The sequence below is a fragment of the Meleagris gallopavo genome, chromosome 29 (genome assembly GCF_905368555.1).
Source record: "Meleagris gallopavo chromosome 29, MGAL_WU_HG_1.1, whole genome shotgun sequence".
NCBI lineage: Eukaryota > Metazoa > Chordata > Aves > Galliformes > Phasianidae > Meleagris > Meleagris gallopavo.
Genome location: NC_139432.1, coordinates 5053239 through 5068761, shown reverse-complemented (window position 1 = coordinate 5068761; position 15523 = coordinate 5053239). Strand labels below are relative to the sequence as shown.

The 15523-nt window shown below is 52.6% G+C and overlaps 1 protein-coding gene and 1 long non-coding RNA gene across 2 annotated transcripts; both read left to right on the top strand.

The window, feature by feature from the left end:
* The first annotated feature begins 755 nt into the window (after positions 1 to 755).
* On the top strand, positions 756 to 15339 carry CAVIN1 (caveolae associated protein 1). Its single transcript, XM_003213137.5, has 2 exons — positions 756 to 1374; positions 12995 to 15339. Exons 1-2 carry the CDS (start codon positions 955 to 957, stop codon positions 13658 to 13660), a joined length of 1086 nt encoding a protein of 361 aa, XP_003213185.1. The 5' UTR covers positions 756 to 954; the 3' UTR covers positions 13661 to 15339.
* Positions 1381 to 9369, top strand: LOC146542605 (uncharacterized). The gene is made up of 2 exons (XR_014880039.1): positions 1381 to 6678; positions 7342 to 9369. It is a non-coding gene; the product is annotated as an uncharacterized LOC146542605 (long non-coding RNA).
* Positions 15340 to 15523: the final 184 nt, after the last annotated feature.

The window sequence follows — 15523 nt, the reverse complement described above, 5'->3', positions numbered from 1 at the left end:
TTTACCAGTGATGCCCAGTGCAGCACAGAGTATTTCAGTAATCCTTAGAAGTACATTTCTGCATGGCAGACGTGGAAGCATGTCCTGCATTGAAGCCTAGAGGTGGGATTTGTTGGTGAGCAGAGGATTGCAGAGCAGAGGCAGCTGCTTTTAGGTAGGAGTGGCCGTTGGCTTCACTTCAGGCATGAATTATACTTATTCCTTTTATGTAAAATCCTGCATAGCATTGTGGCACTCACTGTACACATGGAATATTGCATATTCCTGCTGTGTGTATTCAGACACATGGAAACGTGATTTTATAATCCAGGGTTTATTTTTTGTAACTACTCTATCTGAATTTCAGCCGCTTTTTAAAAGTACTGAAAACCAAGCTCTCAAAGTACTGGAAAAAATGCCAACAATTGGCAAAAGATCTGAATTTTCCAGCTGAACTTGAACGTGTGCAATTGTTTAGAGCAGCCTTTCTTTAATGTATACAGCTGTAGTGTTTCTTTCCAGCCGCTTCCTGCGCCGATGTTTTTGTTTTTTCCTCTCATTGCACGTAATGCCTTTAGGCTTATGGTAAAGGAGAGGCTGCTGGAGTTTCAGAGCTTTGCATTCCTTGCTGAGCTGTGCCTGTGTTTTCATGCAAAGCCATCGCCAGCCCTCCAACTATTTTAATCATTTCAAAGAGGGTGGGTCATCAGGCATTTGGCAGCAGGCTCCTTTTATATAGCTGAGGTGGAGTCAGCCAATGATCTGCAAGCCTGGAAAATTTTGCAGGGCAGTTTCACTGGACAGCTTTGCAGGGCTGTGCCATTTGAATTTCAGCACAGACATCCACGCACTGCACTCTCCATTTCTGGCGTGTCTCCCAGCGCAGAGTTTAGCTGAGGCTCGGGTTCAGCTTTCCCTGCTCTCCCTGCAGTGGCAGTTTCTCTGGGCTCTCCTAGCCAGGACTCCCCAGCGATCATGGAGGATACTACTTTGCAAATTATCGAACCACCAACTGCTTCTGAGGCCTCCGAGGAGCAAACGCCCGAAGAACCCATCAAGTCAGACCAGATCAACGGTGTGATGGTGCTGACCCTTCTGGACAAGATCATCGGAGCAGTAGATCAGATTCAGCTGACCCAAACACAGCTGGAGGAAAGACAGCAAGAGATGGATAGTGCAGTGGTCAGCATCCAGGGAGAGTTAACCAAGCTGACAAAAGCTCACACCACCACCAGCAACACCGTGAACAAAATGCTGGAAAAAGTGCGCAAGGTGAGCGTCAACGTGAAGAGCGTCCGGCAGAACCTGGAGAAGCAGGCTGGGCAGATAAAGAAGCTGGAGGCCAACGAAGCGGAGCTTCTGAAACGCAGAAATTTCAAAGTCATGATCTACCAGGTAAGGAGCCACGCGTCGTTGGTGGGTGTTTTCATTCCTACTGGTCCATTCCTCACCCAAGCTCCCTGCCTGGCCGCTGTTCCACGTGAACGTGGGTCTGGAGTAGCTCTCATTCATGTTTTAATGTCGTCTGTGCGTTCTAAGGTAGAGTTGCTACTTTTTCAACAGGAGTTTTAATGAAGGTAGTGGGAATGCCCCAAAGCGATTATTGGGAAGGACCCGAAGTGCTCTGTGTTCTGGGGGCACGGTAAAAATCCACCTGCTGACTTCTTCTGTAGTCAGAGAGCAGTGATGTTTCCTGGTTGCGACACGCATCTTACGACAGGGCGCAGTGAGCATCGGGTTAATCTCACTGGAGGCACAGACACACAGTAGGGGAAACACCGAACAGGTCTTCAAGCTCAAAAATCCTTGGCTCTGCCTTTGCCTTTGTGCCTGTATGTATTTCCACATTCTTTTTACCGTGAGCCGCACATCCTGAGTCTCCTAATTGTCTGATTACAGTAACAGCTTTGGTTTGCTTGGTGTTCATAGCTTGTGTCAAGGGGTGGATTTTTCCTTTAACCTTAAGGAAGAGAAGAAAAAGGAATATATTTATCTCTCTTTTCCTGTCCGGAGTGAGTCCTCTTTATCAGAGCACACTCTTGTATTGGGCCATGGAAAAAAAGTGAGTGAAAATGATTCAGGTAGGAGCCTCGAGGCTGATAAGAGTGTCAGGGACAAATAGAGAAATGTCCACTGCTGACCACAGAGAGAAGAAAACCAGAATAAAATGGGAAACAATTCTTACTACAGTGTCTGAAGGGAGAGCTGATGATAATGAGCTCAGGAATCTGGCAAGTACTCTGCAACTCTGATTCAGAGCATAAGCATTTGTACTTTTGTCGTGCATGAAAGACTGAAATACTTGAGCATACTCAGACCCTGCAGGCAATCTGACCAGTTTTATATCTCCATTTATTGCACGCTCTTTATGTAAGGCTTTTTGAGGAGGACAGACCTACCCACAGAAATGTAAAATGGAACCTGGAGGTACTGCAGAGGCAACAAACGGTGCAAAATGAGAAGAGCAAAGGAAATTGCTCTACAAAACATTCCGTGTGGGTTATGGAAATAGGTAGGAAGTTGGCAAACTGCTGAGTCCATGGGAAGCATCCAAAATATTTGCAGCTTGTCGTTTTCAGGGCTGCTCCTTTCTGGTTATTGCTGCTCAAAATGAATATGGAGTAAAATTTTTCTTTGAATTAAAAAAAAAAACAATTTTGCTTCTGAAGGGCATGAGGGGCAAAACTAACACTGACACAATGAGGCTGGGACAACTCAACTGGAAAACAAAATCCGTTATGGGCTTTTGACGTGTGAAAGTAGAAAGAAATGAGCGTGTTAAGATTAACGTGCGTAAGTAGCAGCTGTAGCACCCCTGTGCAAAGATGGATCCATGCCATCAGATCCATGCTGGCAAGCCTTGGAGCACAAGGAGTGCCCTCAAAGCAGCAGCGTAACCACCCCTCCCTGCAGGCAATGATGGAAACACAGTTTTACTCAGCAGAAAACATCTCTAAACTTTATCAGTCTGCAGTCTGTCAGAGCTACAGGAGTTAATATTTTTCCTATAGAAAATGGGTTTAATAGATGCATTAATCTGTAGATTGAACTCCATGAAAAGTTCATCATGTAATTTTAACCGTACAGAAACCCGGGCAGGAGGGGTCGGTGTAAGAAAAAATTGCTGCGTGTCAGAATCTCCTTTTCTGGTGGAAACATATTCTGTGGAAGTCAAACATTTGGGGGGATTTTGGAAGTTCTGCTTCTGGGTTGGGAGATCTTGTTTGGCCTCGTTTTTCCCGAGAGGAAAAGTGTTCACCGAGTTTGCATTTGGCTGTGATGACAAAGATGGTGTTCTTCAGAAAGTTCTGCCAGTCTGACTCTGGGAATTGCACAGCAGATAAGAGCATCAGGATACAATTTTCTGTCTCGATGAATTCATTGCTGTATTTTATCACTGCTGGTAATAATGGGCCCATCAACGACGAGGATTTGCTGCTGGGATTATGCAAAACAGATAATGCCAATGCATTGGATGATTTAACTCCATACAGACAGAAGTGATGTTGTTGTGTGCACAGCAGAGGTGTTTACAGATGGGGATGACGTCCTGCTGCTTTACTTCTCCCAAACAGTGCTGCTTGTTGGATGCACCCGCTGATCCTCCCTGCATTTACTAATATCCCCCTGTGTCTCAGTCTTAATAATCATCACAGTTTTGCAATGCATTAACAGTCCATGAAGCCAAAACTCAGTGATGGACCACACTGTGGGAGTTTACATGTGGAAATGACGCTGTTTTTTCCAAACTGTGTCTTAGCGTAAAAACAAGCAGCCACATTACAAAGTAACTCCCATCTGACTGGTGGTTCACTTCTTCAGGCCCAGCACCCATCAGGGTCTAAGCGAGCTTCTCTCATGTTGATTTAATTAATTCTCTCACGGTGGATGAGATTATGACTGCTCAGGGAAAGCTGCCTTTGGAAAGCTGTGATGAACTTTCCTGCATAACTGCATTTCCAGTGGTTATGGATAAAAAGGCAAAGATTTACCAGTGTTTTCTTTTGGGTAACAAGAGAGAAACTCATCTTAAGAGACACAGAACATTACATGAAACAGCGATGGCTATTTTTAAGCAAGATGGCTGAACAGAAAACCGTTCTGCGCAGATTTAATTTTGCACGATTCTGCGTTATGAAGAGTTAAAAGGCAGTAAGGACAAACCAGCGTTTGCAGATTACAGATCCTGTTATTCTCTCAGCAATTAACGCTGCGTCTCCAGCAGTTCTGGAAGGGACTGGTTCAGGTGCAAATGGGCACCTTGAGAGAAGAGGCCGAACTGCACACACGTGTCATACTGCGCTGGAGGAGCGGTCAGGAGGAAGAGAAAATGAAATGCTATTCAGCTTGAGCTGCTGGGTGAGCCCGAAGCACTTCTGTCTGCTTGGTTTCAGAATGAGTGGGGACGCACTGTGTGCCGCACTGGAAGCGCATACAGAGCTCCTCAGTGCTGCCTCTCTGCCTTCTGCCCTGGGCTCCCATCTTACTGAGAAATCGGCACACCACATCAAACTGAGTTGAGTGGCTGCTAATGCAGCAAAGTGAGGTGACTTCATCCCGGAGCTCCTGTTTACAGATAGGAAAATGGGGCGGTTACTACAGCTCATGGTTAGGTAACGGCCGCTCTCGAAGCAGACAGTGTGCCCCATTCATCTGACGAGCAGCACGTGTCAGTGTTATGTAAGCACGGATATTCCTCCAAACTCTTTTTTGACGATTAAATTTATTCCTTCAAATGCCAGTGGGCTGTTTTTCCTACAGCCAGACGCCGCAGGGCTCGCAGCACTCAGCAGACATATCGAGTGTTTCTCAAACGTGCCGGTCCCTTGTTTGGGGACTTACGTGAGAGCCAAGCTTTAGAGGCAGTCTGCCTCACGATGGGCAGCTTCATTATCAGAGAAAGATGTTTGTGAGGGCTTTGTGGGCCCAGAAACTCCTTCACTGCGCTTTGCACTGCGCTCTGCCCAGAGCCCTGCATGAAATGGAGTTGCTCTGGGAAGGGCCAGGGCAGAAAACGCTGATGGTCTGTACAATGGTAGGGCTGCTAGCAGCGGTATAAATAGCACAGTTTGGCTTTTGTGCCTCCAGTAGGCCTTATACGGATGGGAGCAGCAAGATCCTGGGCAGGAGGGACACATTTCAAACCCACGCACTGCGGTGGCGGAGGCGGAAGCCAGAATGAAAGGCCCTGAGCATCCCTGTGCCCTCCAGCAGCTCCATGTGCACAGTGCTGCAGGTGCAGAGAAAAGGCGCTGTGGCATCTTCACCTCTGTTCTGCTGCTCTTGGCGCGGTGGGAAAGTGCCGTCCTATGGGAAGGAGGGAAACGTGGTTGGAGTCATTTCCTTTGGGCTGCAGCTCTGAGTCCGGACTCTGTTCTCCCTCCATGGTGAGGGGCACCACGCTGACTTCTCGATGTGCAAAGATTCCTTTCTATTTTCTGCATATTGCTGAATTATATGAATCTCAAAATAATAATTCGTGGGAGACTGTGCCTCTACTGTGCATCTAAAGAGTTCCTGAATGTTAACAGCTCATTTCCAGGACTTTGCTCGGTGCAGATTATCACTCTTTCTACCAAAAGGCAGTTCTGGAGCACGGCTTTCTCTGTTGCAGCTCGGAATCAACTGCTTTAATATTTCATTGCTCAGATATTATTTATAAGCAGCCAATGTTTGCTGAAATCCACTGAGCTGTGCAGCAATAAATTCTCTTAGAGCAAAGGGCCAATTTCCACTCTCTGCTGTACTGTGGTGCCCAAGCACAGTGCTGTGAGGCAGCAGGCTCAGCCCTCGTTTGTCCTGTTTGGGAAAGTGTGGCCCTGCAAGATCTTCTGCAGCGCTGTCCAGCTGCAAGATAAGACAGGGACCAGAGACAAAGATGCTCAGTGTCAGTGAGGGAAAATAAAATATTTAGAATAAAAAGTCCCAGGACGTTTAGTCAGTACCTTTTACTTGAGGATGCAAAAGTCAGTATCAGCACTGATGTGTCTGCATGTCATCTGTAATGCAAACCCCACCTTCACTGGTTTGCTGTTCAGAAATAGCTGTGCAGCTGTTCATCAGCTGGGACAGGTTTATCGGGGAGGAGCTCTTGTGCAAACAGGCTGACGATGGGATCAAACCCCTTTCCTTCTGTCAGCGGAAAAAAAAAGAAAAAAGAAAGAAAAAAAAGACTTTTCTATTTCTTTGGCTGTCTCCTACAGCCCTGCCTTTCGTCTGACTCACTGTTAGGCAAAAGCATTTTTCCAAACAGCCTCCTTCTCAGCTGGGACGTCCTGCACTGTTCTTCACCATCGGCTTTGAACTGCAGTGACTGTACCAAGCTGCTCACTTTCAGCGGCTAATGAAGAATATTTGGCCTTGTAAGAGATAGTTTCCAGGAGATAATGTAACTTGACGTGCTTGCTAGAAAACGATGCCAAAAAGGTTGTACAGGACACAGAATTTCAGAGGATAAAATGACTTCTGCGGTCAGGGAGGTACTGCTTGAGAAGAACCAGTTCATCCCTTCAGCACTTGGCTTTTTCCCCTTCGTGTTTTAGGTCTTTTCCTTTGTTTCTGCAGCAGCCTTCTGGTGACTTCTGACTGTGCCAAGGAGTCGAAGCTTCGCTTTCTGCACCTCTCCTGACACTGCTGGAAAAAAGATCTGTCCAACCTTTAGAAAAGGAGAGTCAAACCCAAGGCTGTGAACGTGAAAGGGTTCGTTCTGTATGTCAGCTGCTCCTAGGGCTTCTGAGTAACCACCCAGTGTCCTGGGATACATTTAGCAAAAGAAAGAAGCTTTGATGTTGGGTGAGGTGTTTGCCGGGGTGCTGCTGTGGGTGTCTGAGCTGCTGGTTCAGGGTATTGTCGCTGCTTTGACAGAGCTGAATGGATGCAGTTCTGGAATCATACCCAGCTTTTTCCATCTTTCCAGCTCGTGTATCTGTTAGCAAACATAGACTTAAAATCTTTCTCTTTCCATACTGTTACACGTAGAAGAAAATTCTGCTTTCGTCTTCATGAGAATAAAACAGGTCCAGCATAACCGATGTCAAATCACTCTGTGAACTGCGGTATGGAGAGTCTGCAGCATCCAGCAGGAATCACAGCAGGGATCGTGCACCTCCCAGGGTGTGCTGGGAATAGGAAGATACTCTTCCTTCCCATAAATCTTTGCAGATCGCCTTTGCTGTCAAAATTTGCTACCCAGCTTCTCCCTTTGCTAAATCACACCACCGTGCCTGTTCTTTCTGCTTGTTCTTCCACTAATCTGGATGATGCTTGTCGTCATTCCTGGTCAGATTGGCCAGTGGGGAATAGGTAAGCTTTTTCTTTACGCTTCATTCTGCCGGCCATTGAAATGCCATTTTCCTCACCTAGCCTGAGAAGAAGCAGAGAGTGCCCTTTGAGTCCTCGGCAGAGCTCTGAGCCGTCGCCAGCAGCAGCTCCCAGCGCCCGCGCTGCCCAAAGTGCCGTGGCCCAAATCAGCAGAAGACATGAGAGGAGGCAGCAGCCGTAGGCCCCAGGAGGGGTGTCCCCGAAGATTGTTTTGAACCTCTTCTGAAGCTCTGAGAGCTGCTGCTTGTAGTGCCTTTGTGTTCTCCGCCTGTTTGCGGTGCTATGAGCATTTAGCCCTGCGGGGCTGGTGCTTCCAGCTGGCAGAAATGCCTCTGCTTGTTGACTAACTGCTTGCTGCTTGCTGCCAGGGTTGTAATGGATGGTGAGGAGCTGTAATTCTCTTGCAGGCCTTACAGGACTTGTCTTATGCTGCCTCTGTGAGCAGGGAGGGAGGCCCTGCTCTTTGGTTCGCACGAAGGGCTGCAAGCAGTGCAGATGGCTCAGTGAGAGTCACACTGCGACTGGGCAAGCCCTGCAGTATCCTGAGCCTCAGTTTCTCCCTCTGAAATACGGACCTTATAGCACCTACCTCCTCAGACTTGCTGTAAAGTTGAGTTTATAGGCGTATGTGAAATGATTTGGAGTTACTGTTTTAAATAGCACAAGCTGCGTGATATAAAACTAAACCTGCCTCGTGAGGACATAGCAGCCCCTGTCTCTGTTCAGTGCAGGGCTCTGCTCGCTGGGAGCTGTGCTTCTGCTGCAGACTTCAGACTGCAATGACCTTCCTGGCTTTGTCTGCCCCTTTTCTCAAGCCATAAAGGCTGCAGGTATCAGCACAGTGCTGGAGATAATGTCTGAGGCTCTGGGTGCCCACAGATGGACTCGCACCGTGTGTGCAGAGCTGCTCTGTTGGAAACACTGTGCTTTATGGCTTTTTTTTCCAGTGGAAGGGCCCAGAAGGAGCCAGGCAAAGGTGAACTCAGCCTGGGAATGTGGGGATCAGGGGAAGCTGCCAGTGAAGAATTTTCCTTTTCAAGGACAGTGAGAAGATACAAATTTTTTTAAGCAGTTATCATTTGTGGTACAGCCATACAGGAATTATAATCTCCGAAGGCAAAGATGCTGAAACACAAAGCAGAGCTTTTCTCTTCGGAGGCATCCATACCTCCCTGGGCTCTCGGGCTGCGGGTGCTTATCAGGAACATTGCAGCTACACTGGCACAGCTGAATCCTCCTTCCGTGGACACGGACTCAGGGTCAGCGCCGCGCAGCATCCCTGAAGACCTGCAGGCCGGATGGTGCTGTGGCCGTGGGAGCACAGAACTGCTCCTGCTCCAGGGCTTTGCTCTGCCCTGGCAAGCTGCCTGCTGCCAGGGTGCTCGGCATTCCTGCCCCAATTCCTCGGCTGTAGAGAGCCCTGGGCAGGCAGAGGGGGTGGCATGGCACAGACACACACTGAGCTTGGGCCTGGCCAGCATCGGCCCTTTTTGGTCAGAGGAGAAGCTGGGGATGTGAGTGCTCATGTTGTGCATGGTATGGCTGCATGTCAACCAAACTCAACTGTTTGTGCTGTTACAGTTGTGTAAAAATAACAGAACAGAATGAATTGCAGGTGTGAGTTGCATGCACGTGTGAAAAAAGCTCCATTAAACCTTCAAACTGGAGATCGGAGTCGTGAGAGTCCCGGGACTCTGTTTTGTGTGCTGATAATGAGATCCCCTGTTCAACAGCAGCCTAGGAGCCCCTCTCAAGTTTTGGGAGTGTTCCTCTTATCTGCTGGCGGTTCTGCAATCCCTGCAGAGCTGTGCTGGGCTGGGAACGCAGCTTGGCTCTGTGCCTCATTGGCCATGTCCGCGACAAGGGAAGTATTTACTGGTGTTGTAGCAACAAGCAATGTGTGCACGGCCATAAAGGGGCAGGCGGGGTGACTCACTGCAAGGGAACTCAGCTTGGAAGCACAGATAAAAGCCCCCTTAGTGCAGCAAGGCAGGCACTGCTCTGCCCCAGATGGAGCAGCTTTGTGTTGCTGCAGCAGGAGGAGCATAGGGCAGTTCAGCCCCTGGGTGCCTCTGCGGGCCCCCATCAGCTCTGAGCAGGGAATGCCCCCAAGTGCTGCTCCCCAGCCCCGCACAGCTGACACCGTGCCACAGAGACAGCACAGCTCCTCTTGAGGCCTGCGGGTGGGTGGGGTGGCACCCCGTGTGGGGCAAGAGAAACACGGGGCCATCGGCAGGGGCTGGAGCTGAACCTTTCTGTGCACTCAGCTTGGACGAGGCTGATGGCCTGGCTCAGCACGTGGCCGCCACTTGCCCGTGCTGGGCGGATCTGCACCGTGTACAGAGCAAAGAGGATTTTTCTTCTGTTGAGATAAAAATCTGAGAAATCTTGTCTTTGTGCCAGCTGGATTCAGGCACGGGGAACAGAGCTGGTTTGCATCTGCTGATGGGAGGGAGTGTTTGAACACCCCAGTGTGGGGGATGCCAAGAGCCAGGATTTCGGACTCTCCCACTCTAAGGGTCAGTGTTTTCCCAGTAAAAATAGAGTGTTTAGAATGCCTGCCGTTAAAAATGTGCCTCATCTGGGCAAGTCACGAGCGGAGCAAAGTGCGCAGCGCAGAGCTGTGCCCTCAGCAGGGATTTGCACAGCAGCCGCCTGCAAAGCGGGGGCAGTTCGGGACTGTTCTGGTGGGGCCCCACTGTCCTTGTGGGAGACCTGCTCTGCTCTGCCTGCCTGCGCTGTAGGAGCCCCGCGGCAGCGCCTGGCGGTGCTCAGAGCCGTTCGCTCGTCTCAGGGCTGTCCTGCACTCAGCTGGAGCCTGCTGTGTCAGCAGGAGTGCTGCCTGGTGCATATGGGCCTTAAGTCAGGAAAGTGATCCAAACCAAACACTGCTGGAAGCACACCGGCTGTTCTCCAGATGGTTATCTACAGATCTACAGATGGAGGAAGAGTCGGGGAGCCTCTGGGCTGGGGGTGAGGGCTGGCAGCCTGAGAACGAGAGTGGTTTGGGGGAATTTGGGTGCAACGGCAAGTGCTGCTCCCAGGACCTGGTGGGAGGATGCCTCCATGCTGGTGAGGGCATCGCAGACGCTGTGAATGTCACTGGGGAGTGCTGCTGGTGCAGCCCAGCCCGCTGCGTTGGAAAGCGCAGTTGTAACGAGAGGGAAGGCAGTTGCCTCTGGACGGATAGGGAGTTTTTGTGCTGGCTTTTCTTTCTGTACACACACGCTTGGGAGTTAACCAGGATTAGGATCGAGGTTTGCAGGATGTGGTCATTTCCAGCGCTGGTGCCAGGGGAGCGGGGATGCTTTTGTTCTGTCTCATTGTGTTGAGGTGGGGGAAGGAAGTGCCGCAGTTCCCAATGTTCCTGGCAGGGCAGGGTCTCCACAGGTCTCGGGGATTACTCCTGCAGGTGTTGTGCAGAATGTGGTCCTGCTGTCCTCATGGGGAACGTTGGCTCTGGGCTTTCCCAGCCCTCCTGAGAGCTGAACATTGTTCTCTCCTGAAGGGGATGTCAAATGGAGAAAACATGTGTGGGCTGCTTCACCCTCCAGAATTTATCTGAGGCCCGAGTGGCGATTTGGAGGAGGCAGAGCCCTGGCCCTTGCAGCTTTCTGTTTGACAACACCCAGGAATGGGACCCTCGGTCTGGCAGAGCTGCATTGCGGTGATTTCGCTCAGCCAGGTGTTCTGTGGAAGTGAATTTCCATTGTTTACACCATTTTCTTCAAATTCCCTCTGAGTTCCGGAAATTCTGCTTGTTCAAGGAGCAATGCTGTCCTGTGCTGGGGAGGAATGAGAAAACCACCAAAGCTATCTGTCACATCGTGTCACAGCAGCAATGGTGCACAGGTGGGCAAACATGCAATCCTTCCCAGCATCGCAGGAGACATCAGAAGGTCCCCAGCCTCCCAAGAAAACCTGCACAGAAACATACGTGGGGCCAGCGTGCCTCTTCAGGCCCTGTCCCCAGCAGCTGTGTGACACTGGGATGTCCTGGCTCTTGACATCTGCGCTGCTCATTAGCCTGCAGGCAGTTTGATGCAGCAGCTACAGCCAGCGTTGTATTTGGACCCCAGCCCTTTTCTTCTGAAGCTGCTGTCCCCAGGGCTGGCAGTAGCACCTGCGGGTCCTTCTTTCCCATGGCCTTCTCCAAGCCCCAGCCCAGTGCACTGTGCTCTGTGTGTGTTCCCACTGCAGGGCTGTGCCTCGTTCCTGCTGGTTCTCTGGCTGTGCTCATTGCAGCACTCCGTGCCTCTCCCTCCTCCCTCCATTGGTTAAAACAACTTGGGCATAAATTTCGGGGCTGTGTGCTGCAGCTTTGTACAGTGGTGGGCTATTTCCAGCCCGTCCTGGGAACGCAGTGGTGATTCATTGCAGCAGGGACGCACGCTATGTGCTGCTCAGATGAAAACCAATCCCACCCCGGACCTGTGCCCCTCTCTTGGCTCCAGTGCCCCTCCTGTGCACATGCCTGTCCTCTGCCACAGAGATCACAGATTTGGCTGACCCGGGGCAGTGGAGAAGCTGAATGAATTTGCCTTTAGTCCTCAGGAAAGGCGGCGTAGCTCCTCTGTGTGCATCAGGATCTGTCCCAGCCTCCTTCAGATACAGTCTCAGAAAACCACGGCGGTGAAATGGCAAAAACAGCCACATGCTGTGCCCCAGGAGACGTCCCAGCCCCACATCCTCTCCTTGCAGGACCTGAGAAAGCCTGGTCCCCAGCCAGGCTGCCACTTGCAGCCCAGTGCTGGGTGGGCACCGGGAGGCGGTAGGGAGGTGGTGGGAAACTCCAGAGGAGGTCAGGGAGGGCTCTAAGCAAGGCACAGAGGGACAAGGAGCGTGGCACAGGGGAGCAAACCACTGCTGCCTGGCAGGGAGCTCCAGCAGCGAGCGGATCGGAGCGCACGGTGCCTGTGAGCAGCCGAGGCAGCAGCAGGTCAGCTTGCAGCTCACAGCTGGGCTGAGTGCCTGCACAGCGCCTGAAATCAGCACTCGGGAAACTGAGCGCTGCTGGTGCAGCTGTCAGCGCTGGGTGCCCAAACCTGCGGGCCCACAGCACACACAGCTCCCGTCCTCTCCCAGCTGCCCCACGGGGTCCCAGCCATGCAACCAGGGCTCTGCAACAGGCATAAGTACATGAACGAGTTGCGTGGCAGGCGCCCCGAGTTTGGGTTCCTGCAGCACGGTTGCAGCCTCCTCCGGCTGACACAAGCAGCAGTGAAGCACCAGAGCCATAACTGTAGGTGTGTGGCCACGGCATCGCCTCCAGTCCGTGCTGTGTCCCATAGTGTGGGATGTGGGCTGAGCACCCCACGTGGAGGGGGGTCTCCCCTGCAGGCCCCAGGAAAGTTGAGGACAGAACTGGGGGGGATGAAGCTGTGAGAGGGGCAGGAGATGAAGGGAAAAATCTCCCATTTCAGTGCTTGCTCCTCTGCACATCCACAGCCATCGGCAGGTTTGGGACCAGCCCAGAGAGTGCAGAGCTCACAAACGTGAGCTGAAATACAGCAAAGCCGTGAAATGCAGTGGGGGAGAACAGTGTAATTATTAGGAGCACTGATGGGGAGGACAAACCTAGGTCTGAGGCTGCCAGGTTTGTTTCACCATGAGTCATCGCTGTGCTTCTGCTCAGTGCTGAGCAGGGCTGCTGAGCTGGGTGCGTGTCTCACTGGCTCCGCTCTGTGTCTTGCAGGATGAAGTGAAGCTCCCATCCAAACTGAGCATCAGCAAGTCTCTGAAGGAGGGTGAAAAGCAGGAGAAGGAAGGTGAAGGCGAGGAGGTGCCCGCAGGTGAGGACCACGCAGAGGAGGATCACATCCAGCTCTCCTCTGATGAAGAGGTGGAGATTGAAGAGATTATTGAGGAGTCACGGGCAGAGCGCATCAAAAGGAGCGGCATGAAGAGAGTGGATGACTTTAAGAAGGCATTCTCGAAGGAAAAAATGGAGAAGACAAAGCTGAAGACCAAGGAAAACCTGGAGAAGACCCGCCACAACTTGGAGAAGACCCGCCACAACCTGGAGAAGAGGATGAACAAGCTTGGCACCAAGATTGTGACTAATGAAAGGAGAGAGAAGATGAAGACTTCTCGAGACAAGCTGAGGAAGTCTTTTACCCCTGACCATACCATCTATGCCAGGTCCAAGACAGCCGTCTACAAAGTGCCACCCTTCACTTTCCATGTCAAGAAAATTAGAGAGGGCGAGGTGGAAGTAAAAGCCACGGAGCTGGTGGAGGTGGGTGGAGAGGAGGGGGAAAACTCGGATCTGATGCGTGGGGAGAGCCCTGAGATGCACACACTGCTGGAGATCACAGAGGAGTCTGACGCGGTACTGGTGGACAAGAGCGACAGTGAGTAGGGCAGGCAGCAGCACGGAAGGGTTGCAGATGGAGGCTGAACACGTAATCATTCACATGTTGAGATCTCTTTGCCCCGGTGCCCTGGGGGAAGTGTACACAGCATCTTTACTACCCTGCAGAGCCGATGCCAATCCCCTGCCTGCTAGGACAAGGTGTATTTTATATTTTAGTTTTAGCACACATAAATGTTAGGAACACAGGACTGTTTTTCTTACACTGTCAAATCACCCTTGGAGACCATTCCTGCCGCAGCTGCGTGAGAGCCTTCCAGAACCCAGGCCTGGAGAAGGGCTCTGAGCAATGGGGACCCAGCCCAGCTGGAGAGTGCTAAAACCAAGATGACAGCCGTACACCTGAAATGCTCAAGCGTCCTCTGTGAGCACAGACCTGGTGTCAAGAATGCCCGCCCAGCCCACAAGGCCCCAGTTCCTGTGCCAGGCCGAGTGCCTGTCCCCGCAGACAGCAGATGCATGGGATCCAAGCTGCCACCCCAAGAGCAGAGGGTCTGCAATGCACCCAGCGTGCGGGAGGGAAGAATGGAGCACATCCTGTCAACGGGCAGAGTAGTGGTGAAGCTGAGCAGCCTCGCGGCACGCAGGCGGTCTGCTCCACTCTTTCCTCCCAAGGACCAGATCACTGCGGCGGAGCCAGGACAGCTTTGCCACAAAACCAACCTGCTGCTGGGACTGCAGAGCCCTCACAGCCTGCGCCTGCTGCCTCGTCCCAGCACTGCCACCGCGGGAGCAGTGTGGGCGCACGCTCCCCAGCTCGGGTTAAATCCCAGCTGCCTGAATTCTGGCTGGGCAGGGAATGCAAAGAGCTGGACGCTGCTCCCCACCTTCCGTGGTGCCACCATCGGTGGGCAGTGAGTGCGCCCCGGCCAGGCAGAGGGTGGCTGTGGGTGTCCGTGCCAGAGGAGCCCACACCCGCCGAGTTGCGTTGCCAGAGGAATTGGGGATGTGCCGGTGCTGTGGGAGGCACCCGGCCGTCAGCGAGCAGCCTTGACACCGGTCCAGCACCACATCCTGAGCATTTCTGAGCATCTCCTCTCTTCAGGGGTCCCGGCGCGGCTCAGGCTCGTGCCCACGTCCTGCGCTTCCCTCCCCATTTCCCACTTTCCGCGGCTTTGCTCTGTCGCTGTAGGATCACGCGCAGCCCCACGGCACCGCCCGGCTCAGCCCGCACTGCTCTCACGCGCAGCCACCGCACGGCAGCGGAGCAGGAGCAGGCAGGAGGCTGCGGCCCCACAGCTTCTCCTGGGAGCCGTGGGGGCACCGGGGCGGGTGGACGCGGGGGGTGGGATGCGCCCATCCCTCCTGCTCAGCACCGCCCTACGTGCCGCTTTCCTTCTGGCCCCGCTCCTCCCCGCGCGGCCGGGACCGCTGCTGACATAACCACGTATATAAACTTGCTTTTCCGCTCAGATCGTTCTCCCTCTCGTTGTCTAACGCACCCAGCCCTCCCCACCCGCGGCCCTGCCCTGTGCCCGTGGCTGCGCTGTGCTGCGTGCCCCGGCCCCGCGGGCTCCTCGCGGCGCTGCAGCCCCGCACAGCGCAGCAGAGCCGCCGGGCATCGGTCCCACCGCGGTGCCCACCCCGGGCGCGTTGGACAAAGCTCTGATTGTTTTCTATGACTGCATCCTGGTGAGCAGCACAACTAATAAAGGCTCTTTTGTAAAGGAGCAGCATGACGCCTGCTGAGCGCCGGGCCGGGGTGGCGGGGTGGGGGAAATGGCCTTAAACCAACACGGGGTGGGTTTGGGTCAGAAGGAAGGAAGGAAATCTTCGCTCGGAGGGCGGCCGTGCCCAGGCACAGGGCAGCTGCGGGCGCCCATCCCCGGGGGCGCTCAGGGCGGAGCTGGG